General features: G+C 48.9%; 1 protein-coding gene across 1 annotated transcript in view; it reads right to left on the bottom strand.

Moving 5' to 3' along the window:
* The window catches only part of KMT2A (lysine (K)-specific methyltransferase 2A), a 32,322-nt gene that overhangs the window by 3,520 nt on the left and 5,443 nt on the right, over nucleotides 1-23,359 (bottom strand). Inside the window, 28 exon segments of the mRNA XM_009895921.1 lie at nucleotides 1-4; nucleotides 6-45; nucleotides 419-483; nucleotides 998-1,078; nucleotides 1,972-6,283; nucleotides 6,921-7,106; nucleotides 7,898-8,058; nucleotides 8,315-8,393; nucleotides 8,478-8,595; nucleotides 8,888-9,046; nucleotides 10,267-10,404; nucleotides 10,549-10,655; nucleotides 11,001-11,194; nucleotides 11,702-11,775; nucleotides 12,023-12,133; nucleotides 12,929-13,102; nucleotides 13,668-13,852; nucleotides 14,203-14,316; nucleotides 15,095-15,215; nucleotides 16,023-16,118; nucleotides 16,403-16,549; nucleotides 17,729-17,842; nucleotides 18,689-18,817; nucleotides 19,457-19,530; nucleotides 20,149-20,520; nucleotides 21,330-21,394; nucleotides 22,659-22,893; nucleotides 23,322-23,359. The exon segment at nucleotides 1-4 is cut by the window's left edge and continues 121 nt beyond it; the exon segment at nucleotides 23,322-23,359 is cut by the window's right edge and continues 12 nt beyond it. Of these exon segments, the coding sequence (XP_009894223.1) occupies nucleotides 1-4; nucleotides 6-45; nucleotides 419-483; nucleotides 998-1,078; nucleotides 1,972-6,283; nucleotides 6,921-7,106; nucleotides 7,898-8,058; nucleotides 8,315-8,393; nucleotides 8,478-8,595; nucleotides 8,888-9,046; nucleotides 10,267-10,404; nucleotides 10,549-10,655; nucleotides 11,001-11,194; nucleotides 11,702-11,775; nucleotides 12,023-12,133; nucleotides 12,929-13,102; nucleotides 13,668-13,852; nucleotides 14,203-14,316; nucleotides 15,095-15,215; nucleotides 16,023-16,118; nucleotides 16,403-16,549; nucleotides 17,729-17,842; nucleotides 18,689-18,817; nucleotides 19,457-19,530; nucleotides 20,149-20,520; nucleotides 21,330-21,394; nucleotides 22,659-22,893; nucleotides 23,322-23,359 (7,693 nt within the window).

The following is a 23,359-nucleotide window of genomic DNA, read 5'->3' as shown; positions in this document are numbered from 1 at the left end:
GGTGGGAGCTGAAAGTGCTCTCCTCTTCCTCAAGAGCTTTGGAGCCTAGAAAAGACAGAAGCCAGCATGAAGACGGAAAGTGGGTAGAACGATGTTTTTCCCACCGGTTGTTCCACCACTGACAATGACTTACTGACGTGCCTTTTGACCGGTAATCTGTCCAAGAAAAGAATCTAGACAGCGTTGTAGTAACATCTCAAGTGCTGAAATTTCCACAAGCTAAAAATCGACATAACTATCTGTCCAATACCTATTAACAGCGAACAAACCTTTCCTCCCCTCAGAGCAAGAATAACATGATTATTAGCTCCGAGATTTTTCCCGAGAGAACGAGACACAAAAAACCCCAAACTTCAAGGTACCGACTTCCCGGTCCTGAGGAATCCCAAGACTCGGCGCTTTTGAGGAGGGGACATACCTGCGTTTTCCTGCTCGTTTGTCGAGTTCTGTGCTGGCTGAGATTCTGGGAGGACTGCCGTTTGCCTTAGGAGGGAAGGAAATGACCGTGAGGAAAACTGTTTAACGACCTACCTCATGTCCTCACCAGCCCCGAACACTCACCCACACAAGCTGTGAACGAGACAGAGGTACAAGACCCTTTTTCCAGATCGGATGGTCTACCGTCAGTTCAACGGGAAACAATACTTGGCAGCATTTATTTCTGAGGCATCTACCGGCCTGTGGGCAGCAGTCGCCTTTCACCCAGGCTGTGGCCCGCTCTTTGTATTAGCCCTGCACAGCACTACGGCGCACACGAATATACGATCAGCAAGACTCGATGAGGAGTCTCGTTCTCAGCAAGCAGCGAGCTTCCCACAACTATGAGCAACTTCATTTAAAGAACGGCTCCACACTGCAACCAAATGTGACCGTTCATTCCAGACTCAACGCTCCCAAGATATCCGAACTAGCAAAGAAAGCCTTCTCGCATTCTCTGTATAAGCGCCCTTAAGCTGAAGCGAGCGGAATCTCGTGGCAAGGTCTGCGTAATGCTTACCCTGCAGACTGGCCACATTCTCTCTGTGGTGGCTGATCCACGCTTGCTGCATCCTGCGTGTCCACCTTCACAGCAGGAGCCCTGGAACAGAAAGATTCAGGGACATTCAAAACACCTGCCCACGCCAGCTGTGCCACCAAGGAGGCTGCACAGCCGTCCCAGGCCCAGAGGCAGCTGCCACGAGCGACACAGCAGCTCAGCAGAGCTACGGAAGCGGGAGCAACTGCTCTTAAGATAGGAGGAACCAGATCACGCTTCCAGCATCGCCTCAGAATCAAGAGCTGCGCTTCAAGAGGAAGGAGGAGCATGAATCCCGCTGCAAGAGAAACATGCCTAAGCAGCCGGAAGCAACGAGCCGAGGAGCCACGAGGTGTGTGGCGGAATACGGGAACAGCTACAGAAAACACTTACGGACTAAAACAACTTGGCAAGTGCCAGAAACATAAAAAAGCTATTGCAAAAGCTTAAGCTGTCTAAAGACCTACAGCTCTTACTCTCTCTACAGACCCATGTTTCAAAGAGGCAATTCAAACGGCGTTTTAATTTCAGGTCTGGAAAGTAATCCTCTACCGTGAGAGACAAGCGCACGCTCTGCCGCTCCGACACAGCAGAGAGCGAGATTCCCGCCATTCTCCCAGTTCCTCCCCAGTCCCTCTTGCTGGTGGGGCACCCTGCCCTTCAGAGTGCCCTTTTCTCCACTGCTCTCTCTAAAACACTCCAATTTTCCAGAGCTGTCAACGATGAGTAAAGTCCTCGTAACCCTGATCCCCAAAGCCTTAGGTTTTTCATCCTTCCTCTTCCAGGGGTAAAAGTTCTACTAACTCCTTTAGAGAGACTTGCCTTCTGTTGCCAGCTGGGCTTTTTACCCCAGAAATTATCATTCAAAAGGAAAACCTGCTGTAAGGCTAGCCCGCGATTCTTTCTTAAATTGTTACAGAACCCCAGGGATGAGCAAAACCAAGCTCTCCTCTTACCCTGTAGCTGGGAGCTGGGGTACCGCAGTGGCCCCTCTGTCGGCAACATGTGCTTCAGAGGAACCGGTCCATGCATGAGAAGTTTTGTGCTTCTTCCCGTTCCCTTTGTCTAATGACGGCTGAATGCGTTTGATTTTTGGCTTCATTTTGGTGGGACCCAGCACGGAGCTAGTTGCAGACTGCTGGCCGGAGGATGGGGAGCCCCCAGGAGATGCCGAACTGGCATGCATCACCGACGAGGAAGCCTTGTTTTGCTCGAGTCCGCTATTACTGGGAACGTCAACCAGCTGTGGGAAGCTTGACAACTGTGTCGTTGCCGAAGCTGTGCCAAGGTCCAGCTGGGAGGAAGCAACCCCGGTTTTGCTGGCTAAGAGTTGTGTCATGTGCTGGAGCTGGTAAGAGCCTTCGGGGTCAGCAGACGACGGAGCAACTGTCATGCCCATCGTCTGTGCCGAAGGCAGGACACATATGCTCGACGCAGCCGTCATCGCTGCCGTAGATGGAGTTTGGGATGTTCCCAGTTGCGAGAACATCCCAGAACTTGGTGGCAAAGTCATGTGCTGCTCCTGAAGACCGAGGCTTTGCTGACTCGCTTTGATCAGGAGGTTGCTTATCGAACCCAGGTCCCCTAACAATCCAGGGCTAGTTAACGTTACCGAACTTTGTCCCAAAACGTGACTGGGAACTGACCCACCGGTAGCAGGGGCTGCCGTGGCCTGCATGGACACCACGTTCAGCACCGAGGAACTCGATGCTAGGCCTGATACGGGTCCCGCGGGGAGGTGACTGGCATCCGGTCCGATGACACTGGCAGATGTGCCGACTGCAGTGGTGGTCCCACCCTGCGGGAGCAAAGACGTCTGCTCAAAATACATGACCCCGGACTTGGACCTCTTGATAATGTTGGGGACGGTTCTATGGGATGTTGAATTCGCAATGCTTCCCAAATCCAGCGGGTGGTTGGAAATTTGGGAAGGAGCAAAATTAATTAAGGTCATGTTGGAGACCATATCGGGAGGAGCGATAGCAGAAGGGGTTCCAGAGGGAGCCAGCTTCTTATTCTTCCGTGACTGCAGGCGAGAGATGGGCCGTTTCTTGCCCAGGGCAGCAGCTGGTGTGGAAGCGGTGGTCCCGAGGTCTGTCCTCTGACTAGCTTCAGACACTAAGAGCTGAGGATCAGGGGGTGGCTGCACACCGATCAGAAGGCCTGGCGAAGGACTGCTGATGCTTGGTGGGAAACCGCTCTGAGCGCCTGTTGAGAAGGGATGTATGTGCTGGTGATGGGACATGGGCAGCAGCCCCTTGCTCGTGGGAGGGAATAGCGACTGAGAGGAGGGCAAGCTCGGATTTAATCCCGTGGTCAGCGTGAGCCCGCTGCCCATGGGCCCCAGCACGGACGCGTTGGTCTCCATCACGCTCTGCGCAGAACTCACGGAAGGCGTCAACTGTATCTTCTGAGTAACGCCGTTGGGAAGAGTTTGGAGGACGTAGAGCGGTTGCATGTTTTGATTGACTACCAGAAGCTTTTCTGCGGCTGGCTTGAGGTGGGGCGGCGTGGTCTGCACCGCAGCGTTGGAGATCTGCGAGGGACCGGGACTGTCTGTGGAGCTGGGCACGTACTTCTGGCTCTGGAGGGGAACGGTGGGCGACACCGGCACCTGTATACTCGGCGTCCCGCTGTTTCTCGTTAAATCCTGGTTGCTGCCGTGCCCTTGCTCAACGGGGCCGCAGGGCGGACTGGCTATATGCTCCGCATCCATGTGACCCTGGATGAAGTGATCGGGAGTCATGTGTCCTTCGGGACTCGGGTCTACTCCTGGACTCAGGAGAGCTGTGTCACCTTCCCCCGAGGCAGACTTTTCTGTGACCGTCACTCTCTTTTCCCCAGACTCCGTGGAGGGCAAGGCGAGCATCGACCTCTCTCCCGAGGAGGAGAGCGAAGACTCCGAGATGACGGCGAGCCTGTTGTGATTCTGGCTGGGCACTGTAGGGCTGCGGGTGGTCAGAACAGAGAGATCGGAAGGAAGCTCCAGCGGCAATTCAAACTGCTCCTCTGCTGATATGGAGGAAGAGACGCTGCTGTCCACCGGCTCGGCGGTTGGCAGCTGCTGGGAGAACACCTCAAACAAACCCATATCCTTGCCCCGGTTACTGTCGAGACCTAAACCCTCCCCAAGTGTTAGAAGCTCAGATGATGAGGACTCCGGACTTTCTCCCAACGCCTGCATGGACGGCGTGTTCTTTAGTACAAAGTCCATGATGTCGGAAGGGAGGATGTTCCCACAGTCGTCGCTGTTGTTATTGTCAGAGTCGGATTTCAGAAGTTCTGTGTTAAAAGTGTCCAGTAAGTTCTTGTCCGAAGGCGTGCTCGCGTGAGCCCTGCGGCCCGTTTCCAATGAGCTCAGCTGAGCTTCCAGCGAGTCCTGACCCTGCGCTTTAACCCTGCTCACGGGATGGCAGTTATCAAGCTTTGGGTCGCTTTTGTGGACAGCGGAGCTCTTGGTCACTTGTACTTTCTCCCCGGCTTCTTCAGTCCTGTCCAGTTTCAAGTTCTCTGTTCCGTTTTCTTTACCGCTCCTTTTAGTTACTTGACTGACTTTTCTTGTTGTTGCTGTGACGCTGGTATCGCTTTCAGTTCCGTCATCCACACCGTCTAGCTGCGAGATTTTTGGAAGATCGCACTGCTCCTCCTCCCTGAACAAGTTGTGGGATGCAAGCCTCTCCTCTGTGTTCGAGGAAACCACCGTTCTAGTGAAGTTATAGTAGTATAAGTCATCTTCATCTGACGTGCTCAAGTCATCCGCGCCATCCACTTGTCCTTCCGCAGACCGCTTCCCTCGCTTCTTCCCAGTTGAGTTACTGTAGAAGGGAAGGTCTTCCTCGCCATAAGACCTCACGCCATACAGAGGAGTCAAGCCAAAGAACATGTTGGACCTGGCTCGAGCGCTTCTCCGTGGATACCTCCGCTTGTACGAGCCTTCTTCTTGAGCTTTAGCTCCATCCTGGAGCATCAAGTTGTTATCTTGAACAGGCAAATTTTCATAGGCATTATTTTGAGATTCCTGTGCTGGCGCTTCATTTGGACTTCCCTGGACGACAGGGTTATCTTCCGGGCTTTCCGAAGTCGAGGAGGGCTCGGCCAAAGCAGCCAGTTCCGCTCCTGCAGACTGAGGTTCGGCATCGCTTTCCTGCTGTGCACTTTTAGACTGGTTTTCGCTTTCCATCTTGAGAGGAGTCAGGGTGACTTTAACGGTGCGTTTCCTAGGTGCCTGTGATTCCTTAGAGGCCACTTCGACCTGCGCTGTAGAGCCTTTAGACGGCCCTTGAGAAGGTGGAGACTTCTCGCCAGCTTTTTCAGCAGGGATATTGTTACACAACCTCTGACTCATTTGTTCAGCCATCAAACCCTGATTACCAAATTCTGGTTTCAGGTTTCCTTCGTCGCCGCCTACTGCTTGACTTGACTCTGTAACAGATTTCAGGGAATGCTTCTCTTTAAAACCATCTTTTGCTGACTTTTTCCCCTTCTGACGCCTGTCTCGAGGGGCGGAAACCACCTGCTCGCTCGCTGCCGGAGATCTGCTATTTACTCCAACAGACTTCAAGGTCTTCGCATCCATCTCATCAACTGCGGTCGTTTTCTCTGGCTGTACGGGTTCCACGTGCTGATCTCTCTCTTTCCTTGGGCCTCTCTGATGCAAAGGTGGGAAGGATATCGCTTCTTTGGAAGAAAATGATCCTGAACATTCTTGGAAGGTTCCTGTTTTAACATTCGTTTCTGCGACGGATGAACTGGTTGATTGAGCAGACATTTTGGGGTTTCCTCCAGAAGCAAAACTATGAGCTGGATAATCTGGGTCCTTTGAGGTCAGAGCTTTCATCTTCTCCCCTTTAGAAGGCGCAGCTTTGGCTACCAAATCTGAGCTGCTGGAATGTTTGCCCTCCGTAGACTGAGACGCATCCGGCTGGTAAGTTTTACTTCCACTTGAAGCCACCGTTTTCTGGGAGCCTGAACTGGTAGAGCAACTTTGAACCGGAGCGCTCGTGATACCTGCATTCCCCGATCCCACAAAGCGGTCAGTACTTTTGACGCTGGGTTCCTGTTCTGAAGAGGAACCCGTGGTGGAAACCGAAGACCCGCTGTGCCTGGAGTAAGTGTTCCCGGCTCGCGTAGGGGAAATCATGCGGAGTTTTGATTGCTGCTGTGACAAAGAGGAGGTGCTATGTCTCCTAGAACCGATGCTCTTCAGTCCGGAGGATAGTAAAGGGTCTCCCACTGTCACTATTTCATGGGTCACTGGGGTGGGACTTCCTGAGAAAACAAGGTAAGAAAGACTGTCACGTCATCTGGAACCTTCACGATCCCGACAGACCCGATTCCTCCATATAAACCACAAGAAATTACCAGCCACGTAGACCTTTCAGCCAAACAGCACTAACGTGACGATGATACTTGAGATGGGTATTAAAAATCTGACACCGTCAATCAGCAGTCACCACAGAGAGCTGACAAGTTTGTATCTTGGGGGTCTGTAGCTCAACTTCAGATGTGAATTTTCAACATGAGTTTGAAACAAAACGTGACTCACGCATACAGAAATAGTAGCTGAATTACAATACCAGATTTCCGATTCTCTCTGGAAAAACACCGACTGAGGTGATTAAGTCCCTAACTCACATTACAGCTCTTCTGCATGACTGCTGTTTTATCGCCCAAACGTTGCTTTCTCCATCCCAGGGAAATTTTTGTTTCTGGACAGGCCATCTCTACGGCGTATTTTCAGAACTTTCCTCCCCTCAAACCTATTGCCATTTCACTATTTCCTCTATAAACAGAAATCTAAGCACCACATTCTGAATGAAGCCAGAAAAGACACAAACCAACCCAAACACATTTCCAAAACAAACAACCCACCCCCCAAAATCAAAGTCAACAGCCCTTGAAATACCTGCAGAGGGCAAGGGCCTAGAGCCAGGAGACCTCTGTGTGGATGGGTAACTCGGCGTCCTGATCCTGGGACCCTTGGGGACTGCTGGGTAGTAACAGGAACTAGAGGTCTGAGAATGTAAGGGACGGTCTGGTGACGGCGGGTTTACAATTTCAGGTGTATTTCGGCTGTCTTTAGGTAGACTTTCTGCTGTTGCATAAAAGAGAAACAACAGTCTAAGCCATCACTGAACGCTAAGAGCTATGACCTGATGAAGTGTATATCGCTACCAGGGTTCACTTGGGGAATCGAGGTATCTGTTAAATAAACACAAAATCAAAGATTCCTGCTTCTTTGCCATCAGCTAATGACTGGTTTCTTCTCCTAAGCACATCTTCAAACACTTGCGGCAATACAGTAACCCTCAGTCTAAACACAAAATTCCATTACAAGTTAATAGAGTTTAAGATTCTATGTTGACAATGACAATTACTAGAAATGTTTCAAAGATCTTCTGCAAATGTTTTAAAGATCTTTGGCAGCCTTACCTTCTGGGAACTGAAAAGGATAGGGTTGAGTTCTTTTTTTTTTTTTTTTTTTTTTTTAAACTCACCTATGGATACAGAGAAAGCAATTTGGAAAGAGAGGCAGGGCAATACTACTGTTCAGCATGGTATTTAACAGCCAACACTGGCACCTGAAGTACAACTGGAAGTTCTAGATCCCTAGAAACATCTCAGGTCTGTAGACTAGAAAGCATTGCTACAGTAGTTTTTGTTTGGCTCGAGTTTTCAAAGTTACCGGTACTCTCAGGAGCTTAGCTCTTCCCCGCCCCACAGTCTTTAGATGCTGTAACATAATTCGGAAGCCCGAAGTGGATTCTAGTCCAAATCAGTTTAATAGACACAGCCCCCAGCCACTCCCTGGCTTTCTGGTAAGGATACGCGACAGCAAAAAGATGTAGAGAATATACTTTGAGAAAGTCCTTGGAAGATTACCTGTGAGGGGAACCGGGCTGTGGGCAATGGTTCTGTTATCGTCGTGCTCCACAGTGCTGTTGATGTCGGGTTCTATGACCGGAGGTCGGCACTCCATGATCTTGCAGGTATACACGCAGCGCTTCCTGGCATCTGTTGTGCTCCAGTACACCCTGGAGCACCTGGAAGAGAATTCAAACATAAGACATGGTACTCAACGGTCAAGTAAACCTCAGCACTCCTATTTCAAATTTTCAGTTTCTCAACGTTACATGGGCCAAAGACTTCCTGGCACAACATGCCGCACACCCAGCTTAGTCACTGGATTCCCAAACAGCGTATGACAGCCACAGTCCATTTCTACATATGTTACTTCAAGCGCTGGTTTGGCATCGAATACGCTAAAAGACATCTAATCATTAAACAGTTTATACGCACTGATAGCCGATGGGAAACAACTTATCCTCACAGTCCGAGAGGTCATTCAGAATTCCTAAACAGTCTATTGTCATTGAACCTGAGGAGAAAGAGGAACAGAAGAGTTCTGTGAACCAGATTCCAGCACCAAGGGTGGATGACGTGTCCAGAGACCAGATCTTACCAATCATCATGTGGATGTTCTCTGGTTCCAAGCCACTAAGGAATTTTCTTCTCAGACTGATCCCTTCAAAGTCCACAAAAACTCTCCTAAGCACTTCAAACCCATTCTCAGGCACCACCTGGAACACAAATCCACAAAACTACCTGTTAATTTTAAAGGAACTACCATGTGTACGCTCCACAGCCTGTCTACCTCGATCCTCACTTTGCTCTTTTTTTTTTTTTTGGACTGCCACATGGCCCCCCTTGCCAAACCTCAACGGGCCAGTAGTTTCGTTGACTTCTTTTTACCAGCACTGTGGTCTGGCCCTCACTAGTAAGGAACACACTCAACATTAATGACTAAGAGGCACTCATAGGTCCAGGCTAACCCCACCGCAGACACGGCAGGCTGTGAAAGAAGGATCTCACCTCTCCTTTGATCAAGTCACGATGCCTCTGGCAGTAAACTTTCTTATCGTCCAGAAAGACACAGTTCTTGGCTCGTGAGCACATGAAATGATAGTTACTTGTACAGGAAGTGAGGCAGCAGCCCACTGTGGCGCCTGACTTCTGGCAGAACTCGCACCTCTACAACAGAAAAAAAAAAAAGTTAAAAATTAACCCCTTCTAAAACCAGGCTACCCTTAATGTTGTCAGGTGTTTTTTTGGGCACAGACGGAAGTTCAGAGTAACGCCTGACCTCCCACTTCACTGCTGCAGCGTTTCGCTACCCTGACTCACGTGCGCAAGGGAGACAGGGCGGAGGAGGCGAGAGGAGAAGGATTCCTCACACAGAACAACAACTGCGTTTGCAGACCGGTTCCTCCAGGCCTCAGACTGCCTTGCTCGTACTCCCTACCCAAGCCACATGTCTGCAAGCTTCACCGATGCGTATGTCAGCTATTTCCCCTGCACTGAGTGTTCCCCATGCGGGCGGCTTACTACTGGCTAAGGGCAGCCCTATTCCACTGCTGCTGCTCTTTTAAGACATGTTTAGGACCAAACAGTGCCGTATTAAAACAAAACTTGGACAAAGTCATTTCTAGCCATGCTTCCATTCTCATTTCATTTTTCTGGCAAGTAAGCAACCCCCGATTCACAACAGGAAGATTATTTCATTTTCTAAGACTGCTTGGGAGCTCAGGAAGAAGCCACCACCATCGTTCTTTTTGCGGTATTTAACAGAGTAGCTATGGACAAGCTAGATGGCAAGATCCTTCATCTATACTCAAACGTGAAAATGCTCCTTGATCAACACCTTGAATCGGACAGTACTTGCTTTCAATTCTTATTTCTTTTATACGTATATGAAATTTAACCTGGGTCACGATACCAGGTACAGGCTTGCTCTCTCTCCTTCGAGTTCCTCTACTGTCACCAGCTCAGACTGCAACAGAAGACCTGCTAAGTCCCTGTGCTACAGAGACAGGCGTTGGGCTTTAACGCAGCACTTGGCCGTGCTTTACATATTCCGTATCATTTTTGAAAACGGGCTGTGACTACAGATATGGCATCAACTGGTTAAGGTATAGTGCTGGCAACTGAAGACCTGCTGAGAAAATCATTGCTCCAATTCTCCCGTTATGACTTCCTTTTGGTCTCCACAGTATTTCTGAACTGAGCAAGGATAAAATAAATATTCAAATATCTTCTGTCTGTTCTATTATATACAGTGAAGAAAAAAAAAAAAAAGCAAGGAGGGGAGAGAGCAGAAAAACCACACCCAAGGCATCTTTTAGCCGGGTTGCTATCTTCGTTCTGTGCAAATCCGTGTGAAGTTTAACAATGTGTTCTGTACTTATACTCACCAGCTGCTTCCCCCTGATCACAGCCATGTGCACGTTTTTCAGGGAACCATCATCATCCTCAAACACTTCTGCTGACCACAAAGCACAGTTCACATGTGTCCACTCATTCTGGCCAATATAGAGTAGACGCCCAGCATCCTAAAGAAAAGAAGGAAACCTTTTTTTCCAGCGTTCCACCAGCCACCGCGACCCACAGTAAGCACCCAGGCTGCCCCCGGCACCAACTCTACAGTACCGCTGAACTCAGCTCCCCTCGAAATGGGCGTGTGGCCAAATACTCACATTGGCACTGTCATCGCCGTATTTGAGGCACAATGCGCACTGCCTGTTGTCTTCTACATCCGGAGGCGGGTTAAGCTCAGGACTATCCTCTCTGCTTCTGTCAGAGCCTTACAGGAAAAAGAGAGAACGCGGTTTAGTCTTGGAGGCCAGGGAGGCAAAAACTCATCTGGACAGGCTGTCGGGAAGCGACCAGGGTAGAAGGGGAAAACAGCAGCCTGGAGTTTCGACAGCCGCTTGCAAAGCAAGAAGAACGCACCAGTCTCTGCGCAGACCCTGCTCTGGGGGAAAAGGGCAGGTGCAAATCTAGTTGTGGGCCCAAGCTCAGCTCAGAAACATCTCGTGTGTAACAGCCTCTGAATGATTTCAGGCCACAGAGGTCTCCAAAGTGCTTCAACTGCATACAGAACCAAACCAGCGCTCTCTACCAACCCTGCTGCAAGTGATTTTCTTACTGGAGATAGGTGGCGTAGGAGGGTGCAGAGGAGTTGGTGAATCCGGCTCGCCAGGCCCTTTGGGTTTTGGAGCTGGAATGATTTTCTTCATCAGAGGGGGCTGCTCGGTGCGGTTGTTCTCTTCACGCTCCTGCCACTGAGCATAATTATGGTCAAGCGAAGGGGGCAGCACTGCATTCGGCAACATACCACTGCTGAAACGCAACAAGGAGTGGGCTGTCAGACCTGGCTACGCCAGAAGGCCACGTGCTCTGTCTGCAAGCACTATTGACATTTCACACACAACAACTCAATTAATCAATTACAGTCCACACTCGCTCTCGGCAAAGGCTATGACCGGGCACTTACACTGTACGGTTTGTGATGCGGCTGTCTGTTTCTTGCGAGGGTAACAGATGCAGAAGGAGGGTCACACCAAATGGGGATGAGGAGGGGAAGGAAGGACAGGACTGACAAGTCAACACACTATACACCCAGGTCTAAAGAATGGTTTTGGCTTCTCTGCTTTAGAACAAGGAAGCATACACAAAACCTGGGAATGGGATTACTGTTTAACTTCTTAAAAAAAAAAAAAAAAAAAAAAAAAAAAGGAAAAGAAACCCAGAAAACCCAACCCCGCTAACAGGCTTCTCTTGATACTTTTTGCTGGGACAGCTGGCAAACCGCAGGGTGTCACAGTCAGACAGAGAACAATTACTTACTTGCTTGTTACTTTATTTGGCTCCCAGAATCTGGACTTTTTTACACTGAACCATGGAAAAACACGCTCCATTTGCTGAAGGAAAACAACACTCCATTAGAAATGTTATACAACAGACCTCAAAATTCAAAGCCATTCGGCCAAGGTCTACTGTAAATGCACAACTAATAAGGCTTCATTAACATTAGCAACTCTGACAACGTATTTCTTATTCCTGGAAATACCCAAGCAGTGGTAAGCATGCTGGACCCTTTGGACTCCAACAGCAATGGGTAGTGGTACCACAAGAAGCAGATTTCAAAATAACTGCAGTTCGGCTCACCCGAATAAAGAAGGACTTGACCATGCTGTTGGCTTTCTTCACTTCCGGCTGCCCTCCGTCAGAATTGATGGCTGCTTGGATGATCTTCACGATATCATCACTGAAATCCAACTACAAGAAAGCCACAAAATCTCACATTAACAGGATCGTCTCTTGTACAGCTACACCATCCGCTAATTGAAGGCATCAAGCAAGCATCCAGATGACGATAAGAATGAACTAGAGCATCCACTGAAAAGCAGAGAAAGAATTTGGCTGTGGAGGAACAACCGGCCCTGTGCGTTTGCAAACCGGCTGGCAGAACTGCTCACTACTTCCTTCCACCCGGGGCTGACTGCTGTGGGACCCGCTAAGCTAGCTGCCTTGCACAGATTCGCCCAAAATCTGGCAAGAGCACATTTGCCTAGGACTTGGCAATGTACCTGCTTCCTCAAGAATACAGGTGCTGCAGGGGAAAGAGAGGACAAGGACATTCCCTACGAATAAAATCCATTTGGTGAACAGCAGCATTTTGTGTAAATACTCTAATGACACCACCCCTGAAGACAGGAATGACTAGTTTCCGGGTACCTGACTGCCCTTGGTGCTATGCAGTTAGGCTTTCAGTTAGAATTTGCACGTGAAGGACGGGCTATCCTGTACCCACGAACATAAACATCCGACTAAGGGCAAAAGCGGTTTAACCAAGTATCGCTGCTGAATCGAGAGAGCCATACGACAGTGTAAATTACATGTCCGTGGGCCAACACTAACACGAGTGCCAGCCAGAATTATTTTTAGCAGCACGTTAACCTGTCTCCTTGTTCATAAAGAAAAGGCCGAAGCATGCTTAGTTATAAACACCATCGGTCATAAAGCAGTTCATAGGATCCACTATTAGAGCGAAACACGAAAACTCTGACGTACCACAGAAGTGTAACTTCCTTGATCCATTTTTCTCTTCACTCCTTCCAGATCCAGAGGTTGCTGCTCCTCCTGTTTACTGACCTCCGTTAGGATGGGCGGATCGGGACCTTCAGGAGAGCTTCTGGATGGGATACTCTCTTCTGTCTCGGGGTTTAAATCAGGTGGTTTTGCTGCCTGTCAACATCAGCAACCAGACAGAGGGCCATTGGCTGCTGATCATGACCCACCGTGCACACATTTATTGCCACAGAGATTCTTGCTAACACGAAAGACAGGAGACTCAAGCTGTGAATTCCTGTCCAAAATGAAGGGATGACAACAAAAGGATCTTCACCAGCTTTCTGCTGCTGACGTGTAAGGCAGACAGCAGAGCCAAGCCATGGGCTGTAAGGGTCAAACCCGTTTTCAGAAGTCGTAATTCCAAATATACATTTCAAGACTCAGATCCTGTTCTTCTGTCAAAAGGACACCTTTACCACCACAGAGCTAAATCCTCCCATTCCTTGAAGAACTTTACTCTGCTTTTTGCTTTGACCCTCACAAGTCATATCATAGATACTCGCTTCTTTGTTTGCATAGGAATGAACAACAGAAAGGAAACAGAAATCCCCGTACATGCTGTGCTAAGTACAATAAAGACACTTTTGCGGTACGACGCACAGCAATACCAGAATTCAATCGAACACCAGGCAATACTTCAGGCCAGAACGTATTAAAGGGACGGGAGGCTCCAGCTTACCTGTCTGTAGCGCAGCAAGTGGCTGGTAGTTCTAGAATTCAACAGAGCCGTTAAAACCTGCTTTAAGGAAACCTGCAGCTCCTTTTCCAGTGCCAGCCGCCACTCTGCAGGATGCTGCTCTGTACAGTTAATGCAGGTGTATGCTACGCTCTCAGGCAAGTTAGAGAGTATCTCATACATTTCATCTGCAGATGACAAAAATAAAACAGCGATGTGAAAAACTTTGCTGGAGGATGGACAGATGGAAACCCCCCTACTTTGCACTTACTGTCTAACTGGAACACTTTTCATGTAACAAAAGCATCTTATGCAAGTTACTGAACGATGCTGCATTTGAAGCAAGTTCTACACTTTCGGGATGTCACTGGTGTCAGTACTGGTTTACCTGTAGTCATTCTACAGGCATTTTTCAGGCACGTCACAACAGGTGAGGGCGTTAATGGAACACTCTAGTAGAAAGGTCCAAAACTGGCTTGCTTTGGTATACTCGCCACCCCGTGTTCTGAAGTACGGAGGAGAGAAGGATGTGCCTTACCAGAAAGGTTTTCACATTTGGAGTGGACCCAGCGGTCGCACTTCCCGCACTGCATCATCTTGCTCTCATAGTCGTCATCGTCATAGCATTTGTCACAGAGCGGACAAAAATTTCCTGCGGATGAGACGTGGTTTCTATCAGAAGTTCAGCTGCCACACACACCTTAAAGGCTAGGTGGTTCCTCACTAGTGTGCTAAGAAAGCAGGTCTCTGAAACGCCCACCGGAAAGCTGCCAACACAGCTACATCTACTTGAACAACACTGCAAACGATGGCCACAAAAACAACCTGTACACTCTACAACTCTGTTACTGGGGACCCATTTTTTGCGAGTGGCGAGACTAACAAAATACTATAGGCAATTAGCGTCATGGAGTAAAACGAAAGGACAAAGATGGCGCACAGACAAGAAATTCAGTGGAATAGTCAGGATTTTCTATCCTGAGATTTCTCCCCAGGGTCCCCCTCCTGGCTTCAAAGGCGTCACGTACAGTAACTAACTCAAGAAGGAACTTTACAAGAGGAATTTTGTTGCTTTTAAGTCAGGAGTCCTTTCAAATGGCTTTTTCTCAACTGCTACTTGAAACCCCGGGCCAACGGGTGTGTAACGACTGCCTTATATCATGCAGCGTTTAAATTCTGGGAGCCTCAGACTCTGAGACTAGAACAGCGGTGGCTTTTGTTAGCCACTGTGAAACCGAAGAGCCTGTCTCTCCTACGGGAACGACTGCACGAGCTGTCGTGCCCGAGCCCAACACCAGCTTTCAGCCCTGGCTGTACGGTGACAACTCACCTGCCCTGCAGGCCCTCGACTCACCCTACGCTGCCGCTGTCTGACTCAAACCCAATCAGCTGAAGAGACTCCTGCTGCAAAGAATCTCAACTTTGCGTACCTTTAGCAAAGAGTTTGGCACAATCGTGACACAGCGAGAAGTCATGAGACCACTGCGCATCCCAGCCTTTGCCTGGTGTTGTTGATCCGCAGCTCTTGCAGCGAACACATTTGGTACATATCTGGAAAAGGAATGGGTTCAGCAAGAGTTATTTGCCTTTAGCCAGTGGTTTCTGTGCTTTAGTCCTAACGATACGTTTCATAGCCTTTATTATGTAACGAATGCTGAGAGCTTACACGACAGAATAAAGAGCTTCAAATACCAAAACTTTCACTAAAAAGAAAAGAGTTCCCTCCCTTTATGGTAAGGTAGCGACAACGTGACAAGAAAAAGTGAAAATAAACCACAGTATAGTTTTTCTGTCCTTCATATTTGCACTGAAGAAAATATCACCTTTCCCTTCACATAGACCAGCATATGCAGTTGTGGCATTTCTTCTGACCTAACGCATGAAGTCTTATTTTAACAGTTTTCCAACTCTGAGGATATCGTAGCAGAAAACACCTAAAAACTATTAGCACCAAATAGGCTACAGGCAAAGCTTTCGCATGTGTTTAGAACAAAAACTTGAAAGACACAAACTAGTGCATTAATCCAAATAGTCTCTCAATACCAGTATGAATCGGTAAATTTGTTAACGTGGTAAATGCTTCTGTTCTAAAGAGTTTCTTCCACGTTCCAGGACTGTGGTCAGAAGAAATTACTACAACTAAATAAGGTGTAAGCTCGTTAAAAATCCCCCTTGTTTGGAACCTTATCAACAACCCACCTCATTATCTAGTTCCAAACGTACCTTCCAACGCCACAGGCTCCCTGCCTTAGAAAGCACAGCAATTGCATCAGAGCAAGCCACGCGCAGAGCTCCGGCCCACAGTGTTATGAATAGTCAACCCGCGAATTACCCGAAAAAGAAATCAAAGTCCCTCACCCAAACTTTCTTTTTCTTGGTGGGTTTTGTTGGGTAGTTTGGGCCCAGGCACTCAGGGTGATAGCTGTTTCGGCACTTGTTACACTCCAGCAACTGCTGCAAGAATAAGGGGAAAAACATTGGAAGAGAGGAATGCCCTCGAAGGGATGCCGCATCCTGGACGTTTTGGGTTTATGTTGGATCCCCCAGTCGGGGCAAGAGGAGGAAGAAGTTGCGCTGAATCGAGCCGGGAGGCATTCTCCCCAGCACACAGCGGCACTCGTGCACAGACCCTGCGTGTCCCTGCTCCCCGCTGCAGACTCACTAGCCCAGCTGCGGAGCGAGCGGAGCTCTGGGAGCGGCGCGGGGGGTGCCCGAGGTGTTCCGAGAGTTGGGGGTACCTTGGTGGCCTGGTGCTGTCTCCCACACACGTGGCAGAACTTGCAGCGACGGCAGCACCAGTTTTCCAGCTGGTCCTCCAGGGGCCGCTCGCTCTCCTCTAAGCAGAACTTGTGGAAAGGCTCACAACAGACCTGACAATACACGAACTGCAAGGGGGGAGAGGGAGGTTTTAGCAAGTCAGAAGCTGCTCTGAAGTCCCAAACAAGCCCCCTCACGCTCCACACGACTTCGAATCCTGCTTTACAACTGACAGAACACAGATATCTACCGGCATGTTTTAGGAGGGAAAGTGCGCGTACTTCAGATAACTCAAAGCCATGCTCGCCTACCCAGACTGGGCATCTAGCAGCCCGGGGCAGTCTGGTACCTGTTCTCTACATGTTCTGAGTACTGGCAAAAGCCTATCGGGCTCTTCAGGATCTCCCTGCCTCGCCGCAACACAAGCCAACTGCACCAGAAGCAGCACTTGGTGCAGAAGGAAGGGACATGCAGAGCCAGGAGAGACATCTCTCCCCCGGTTCAGCTTAGGTGGCCCGTGGGACAGCTCTTCTACTTTCTACGGATCCCCTACAAGGCTGGTCATACTAGAAAGATAATCATCCTTAAGGCAAGAATGCCGCAAGCCCGCAGGGGACAGAAGAATCATCTGTCCCCTCGAGCAACCTGCCTGAGAAGGGGATGGGTCCGTGCCCCACTGCACCTTCACGGTCCTCAGGCGAACCGATGTCCACGTGCAGAGCTTAACCCCCCTTTCCCCAGGTATTGCTCACTCATAACCAAGCCTTTTCTAGAGCGCTAAGCATCACCTTCCCAGCCAGGACAGCTGGCCGGGAGGTGCTGAGAAGGCACCCATCTAGACCTGGAAACGCATTTAACACATCTTAAGCCAAAATCCCGCTGCTTATGCAGCACCAGAATCTTTCCAGGCACGAATTCAGTAACGGTTTGCAGCTCCCAGCAGACACAGACATACCTGGGAAAGCCACACCGCCTACAACCCTTTACCTGGGCAGCCTTTCTTATTTCAAGGTAAAAAAAAAGCAAAGCCCCTGCTTTACGTCAGACGTGGGAATCCAAATTAGGAGGAGACACAGGTGCTCTGAAATACGCTATTCGTTATGTCTATCACCGTTCACCTCCGAAGTCAGCACCGCAGAAGTTTCCGCACTGACTGTGAATACCCTGCATTTCAGTATCTTGGGACAAATTTTAGCAAGGACAGGTATTATTTTAATTTCTTCTGGATTAGGGCCGTGACATTTATTTAGTTTTGTAACAACACGGTGCCGTAACTAAGTCATCAACAGCAGAACACAATGCTTTACCTCCACATGTCCACTGCTGGCACAGAGAAAACAGACCACCCTGGGAGTAATAGGTACCGAGGTGACGATGCCTAACCCACCCATCTCCCAAACATTCTCCACTTCACAGTCCTCCTGAAAGCACAAAAGGATATATCACCATGCGGAACAAGGCAATACAACATCAGTACAAAGTGCTCACATTGACCCTCTGCGCCTGCAACTCGCTGTTCTCAAACTGCAATCGTTGCAACTTCTACCTCGCCCTGCTTCCTAGTGCCTAGGGAGTACCAGCGCTCAGCGCCATTCCGGCCCAGGGCGCTCAACAGCGTGCCAGCCTTCCTCCTACGGAAAGCAAGCCTAAGGAACGGGACAAAGTTTTCCCAGGATTGCAGAATTATTACTAAAAGTGAAATGTCAGAAGAATTACACTTTATTACGACTCCGTATTTGTATAAAACACTTATGAGATCTCACTATGGTCTCCAGTATCAACACTTAGAGATGGACTGAAAAATTATTAGGAAAATAGTAATTTTTATTATTTCAACACTGTTGTTCAAAAAAGTACATGATTTATCAGTTTAAAACCCCAGATATACCCAAAACGTTGTGAATTACAAGTTACTAACATTTTCCCCAAATCTTGTTGGCTCAAGTTGTGGTAAGGTTTTATAGTTCCATCTTAATGGAATAATTCTTCATAAACCTCAAATTCTTGCTCATCCTCACACCTTGACAGTTAAGGTTTTAAAGCTTTAAGTGTCTCTTCGTCCAGTACTCTAATTATAAGACAAAAAAGGCATAACAAGCTTCTAAAAATCAACCGGGTGACTTGTCAGGAAGGCTCCTGTTTGCAGTTCTCGCTGCAGGGCACCAGCCACACCACCTGAGCGGTCACTGCCGGCACTCCGCAGGGACCGGAGGTGCGGCGTTCAGAGCCAGGTAACACTCAAATACTTAAAACGTTTTGTCCTCTACCTTGAAATCCACTCGGATTCTATGGACTCCGTCTGTAGGCGGCTTTTGCTTGGAACTGCTCCCGTTAGTCAGAGTGCTGAGCAAATTCAGCGTGCTGCTTTCTGGCTTGCTTATAGGAGGGGGCTTTTCCTAGTCAAGTAAAGGAGCCTGCGTTAATCCCAGCGCCGAACGCCAGAACTTACCCAGCAATTACATTAAACGCCGTAGACAACTGACAGACAAAACCCCCAAACCATCACAGGATTCATGAGTTGCGAGAAAGTAACCATTCTGCAAACCATTTCTCAAGAGCGTTCCACACACAATTACATTTCTAACTCAATTTGCTGCGCTTTCCTCCAACATTGTGTTGTTCCCTCTCATCATCAGAGCGTTGGTTTTATTTTGCTGCAGCAGGGCAACTCTGGGTGTAATTAGTCCCTACGCACTTCTCTCTCAGATTTAAATAAGGTTGGGGTTTTTTTTTTTTTTTTTCCCCATAGCAGAGTTGTTTGAGACAAAGGTAGCTGCAGTTTTTATGGGAAAGCTGGCCCCCAGCCCACGACCTACAAGTCCTGGAGAACAAGCTAACGCCTCAACTGAATCTCAGGCATGTGCCAGGTGCTTGGGTATCCACACACTGCCACAATGGAAAAACTAACATCTGTAAGCATAAAAAAATAAATACATCTGTAAAAGGGTTAAGTCATACAGTTCTACTTTCTAGAGAGAAGACAGAAGTTCCAGGTTCTTGACATTTACTGACTGTGTACAAAAAGCAGTATTCACCTTTTCTTTGGGTTTCTGTTTCACAGGGAAAGTTGGACGGGGAGCAATTTTTTTCTGTTTGCTTTGTTCTGTGCCTAGGAAGGGGGGAAAAATTATGAGTATTTCAAGTAACTAACAGCCACCTGCAGAGAAGAAAAGGGAAAAAAAATCAGCTGGCTAACGTGCGATGAATTTCAGACTAGAATTTTTCCACCCTCTTCTGTGACTGCCCCTCACCAGCTGGGCCATGAGCAGCCTCCTCGAGGCACGGCCAGGAGTTTGCTCTGCCAGGCATCCAAGGCGTTCTGGGTGCAAAGCCACAGCAGTCCCGGACAGCAAGCTGCCTTGCTGGCCACCGCTCGTGCCGTTCTGCGCTACGCTTTTATAGAACAAGATTACATCCCTCTTGTTTCACATTCAGACCGCGAACAGTCAACGGACTTAACAATATTGACACTGTACTTCCAGGCTGCCAAGCCTGTGTGACTAAAAAAAAAAAATCACAGTGAAGATGGTCATCTTTCTCCCGCCCCAACACACACTGCAGTTCAGGAAAAAGGAAGCCAGTTCTAAGCAAAATTCCCAAAATAATCTGCTGTCATTTCGCCACATCATAAAGCATTTATCAGTTTTAAAATCCAACAGCTTTCAGCGGTACGAATATTGTTACTTAACACGACTCAGACACACTGAGGATAAACAGTCCCATTTACCTATTTCTGGCTGGGCAGTCTGCTTTTTCTTAGGCTCAGAAGTGGTAACTTTAGGTGCTTCTTTTTTCAAAGGCGCCGAGCTGGGTGGCTGAGGAGGAGGGAGCTGCGCCGGCTGGGACGTCTGCTTGCCAGTCTTTCTGGTACTGGAGGCAGGGACCTGTTTGGGCTCGGAGGCTGGCACGGAGCAATTCCCGTCCTCATGCTTTTCCTCAGCGGGCTTACGGGCAGGCTCGCTGCTCTTCTTCACGGCGTTGTCTTCCCTCGATACGACAGGCTGAGGAGTTTGCTTCTGTCCAGAGTCCAACTGGTTCTTTCCAGAATGGCTTTCTTTCTTTTCATTTGTCTTTGATTTCTTCTCTTTCTTCTTTGCAGCTAGGAAGAAGAAGCATCAATAAAGCACCACGGACAAAACGCTGTGACTTGAAATGATTTGCTGCTTTTTTAAAACAAGGAAACAGACGCTTTGATGTCAGAATTTTGTCATTCTGTCGTACAAAAGAAAAAATGGCACTCCAAAAAGAATAAAGCCTTTTGTCGGTACCATTAATGCCCTTGGCTTACGTTGCAATCTGTGCTCGAATACCTCGGGCCTCTCTTCTGACAGAGCAGTACGCCATCCCCCCTGCAGCCACGCAGACGCGCAGCGTCACTGCGCAAAGGAGAAAGCGGGCTTCGTGTGGGCAGTTCAGGGAGCTCGAGGCAGCTGCCTGAGCGCTGCCACGCTAACCCACAGACTCAGCGGTGCAGTACCAGGAGCACGGGGATGTAGCAGAACACCTCTGACAGCTCACTGAAGCCTCAGGTCAGGGACAAGGAAGCCGATGAGACTCGTCAGGGCCTGCTGCTCTCAGGAGCAGGCAAACCTTGGAGGAACATGTCGCCGGAAGGGCAGAGGGGAGGCTGACCAGACAGCGGCAGCAGCTGCCCGCAGAAGGGCACAAGAACCGCCTGTCCAGTGCGGCAGGAGGCAGGCGCTGCCAGGGAGCACAGAGGCTGCCTGCGCTCCCACCTCCCCTGCAGCTCTCCCTGCAGCAGCAGAGCGGGCAGGTTCCCTGCGAGCAGCTGGCTGCAGCCTGGCCCTCGCTAACCTCAGCACAGCCACAGCAACGGCACAGAGAGCAAAACCGAAGAGACGAGAAGTTCTCTCTCGTGCTGTACTCAAGCCAAGTCTTTTCGCCTACCTTTTGCCTGCTTCTGGAGATAGGCTTTCGAAGGCATCCACTGGAGATTCTGACATTTCCTCATTCTGCAAAGAAAGAGCGTGTCGTGAAATCGGAAGAAAAATGCAGGCATTAAGAGGGCAGTCTGTAAATATTCAACATGAAAAGTTGAAAAAAACCCCACGTTATCACTACACCTACTACCTTTTCCCAAGCAATTTTTTCCCCCCTCCCTTCTTCAGAAATACGCAAGACTTATTTTCCTCTGTATTTTCCTTTTGGTTTTCTGCACTCAACACAATTTCGGGGTTAGTAAAACTGCTTACGTAAATATGCTACTTCGCCGGTAAATCCCCCATCAATTCCATTTCTTAGATTTGAGAGGTACCAGAATACTTCCGAGAGCTCTGAGAAACCACATCAAACTCTCTCAACTGCAGGTCTTACATAACCCAAACCGAGGCCATTTCAGACAAATTTAGTTACTCTTGGAGTGGGACCAGATTAGGTGACCAAGCCTTTTTTAAGCATTCAACTTTATTTCCTATTTTCCTTATGTTTCGCAGGTGATGTCTTCTGTGTGTCAGGCCTGTGGTTTGGAAACCGAGGCCCGGGCCTGGCAGGGCTGCCGAGAGGGAGACCGCTCACAGCCCGCAGCCTGCGGAGTGGTCTTGTGCAGCTGAGCGCCCCGCAGCAACCCTCACGGCTGTGCTTTAGGGACAGCTTTCACAGCACAGCAACCTTCACTGGTGTCACTTCCGTGGCTGCCTTCTCAGACAGATCATCTAGTCTGGTAAAATCAATTAATTGCAGCAATTTAAAAAAGCCAAAGGTTCAGGCTAAGTGATATGTATAAAAAGCGATAGGAAAAAAATCAGGGAAGAGCGGCATATCTTAATCACATCCAGAGACATCTTTGTTATCTATCTGAGGTGTATATACACCAGATAATCACCATCCTGAAAACACAAGCTCCTCATGAATGCAATTTGGGAGAGTAAGAGTCAAATATTAACATACACATTGCCTTCCTGGCAAAACCCCACAGTGCCTAAGGAAAGCCACTGCTCTACCAAAGGCTTGTCAGTGCTACGCCAGTTTTGCCACACTGGGGAGAACGAACCAGAAGCGAACTTCAGAGAAGTTGTAGGGAGCACACCTCAAATCAGGATCTAGACTCTTCAGTTAACCTGCTCACAGTCCCCTGCCATGACTCAGCCTCAGCCCAGGCCACATTCATTCACAGCCTGCGCTACATGGCAAATCTGCTGTTCCCTGTCCCGCAGCGCGGCCGCGCTTATCCCACTCAGTGTACGGATGAGCCCAACAATTGCTCAGCCACACACGTACTTGCAGCACTGCTTCTTTATATTGCGCCCACCAAACTTGGGCTTGTCCAGGCAGTTGGTACAGACACCGCAGTCCTCTGGAACCTGGCAGCCCGAACACTGTCCACAGCGCCTGGAGCGCCGGCCCTTCTTCACCGGAGGCTCTTGCTGGGCCTTATTTCTGGTAACCGGCTTAATCGGCTTGATAGGTGGAGCCAGAGGTTCAGCCTCTTCGGAGCCAGCTACCGACGACTTATCTGTCAAAAAAAAATTTCTACTGTGAATTCACTGATGGCAAAGGACGTTTCAGCAGTGTCTAATTTGCTAAAGGAATGTATTCCATGAAGTGCAAGTTCATCTGCAGAGCCACACAAGGGCGGCGGGTGAGCACATGTGCGCGCACACATCTGTATGTGTGCATACGTTTATGTAAAGGCACATGCACATGTGCGTACATTTCTGTACGCACACCCTGCGGCAGACCAAAAGTGTAGTGCAGGACACACAGTTACAACGATTACCAATGGTTAAAAGGATTAACCCTGTGTGAGTGGCACTGTAATGGAGAGCCTGGAGCTGGTTATCATACTTTCCCTTGTTAATCACTTGAAGTCCTCATTCTGAGCAGGCAACAAAAGCCGACTTTGTACGAACCCACAGATGAAAACTGCAAATCTTCACTCACCGTCATTCCCCATGGAAGACAGTATCTTCTCCCGCTCT

The sequence above is a fragment of the Charadrius vociferus genome, unplaced genomic scaffold (genome assembly GCF_000708025.1).
Source record: "Charadrius vociferus isolate BGI_N301 unplaced genomic scaffold, ASM70802v2 scaffold172, whole genome shotgun sequence".
In the NCBI taxonomy this organism is placed as follows: domain Eukaryota; kingdom Metazoa; phylum Chordata; class Aves; order Charadriiformes; family Charadriidae; genus Charadrius; species Charadrius vociferus.
Note: the sequence above shows the minus strand (reverse complement) of the source record. Positions and strands in the feature narration are given on the sequence as shown.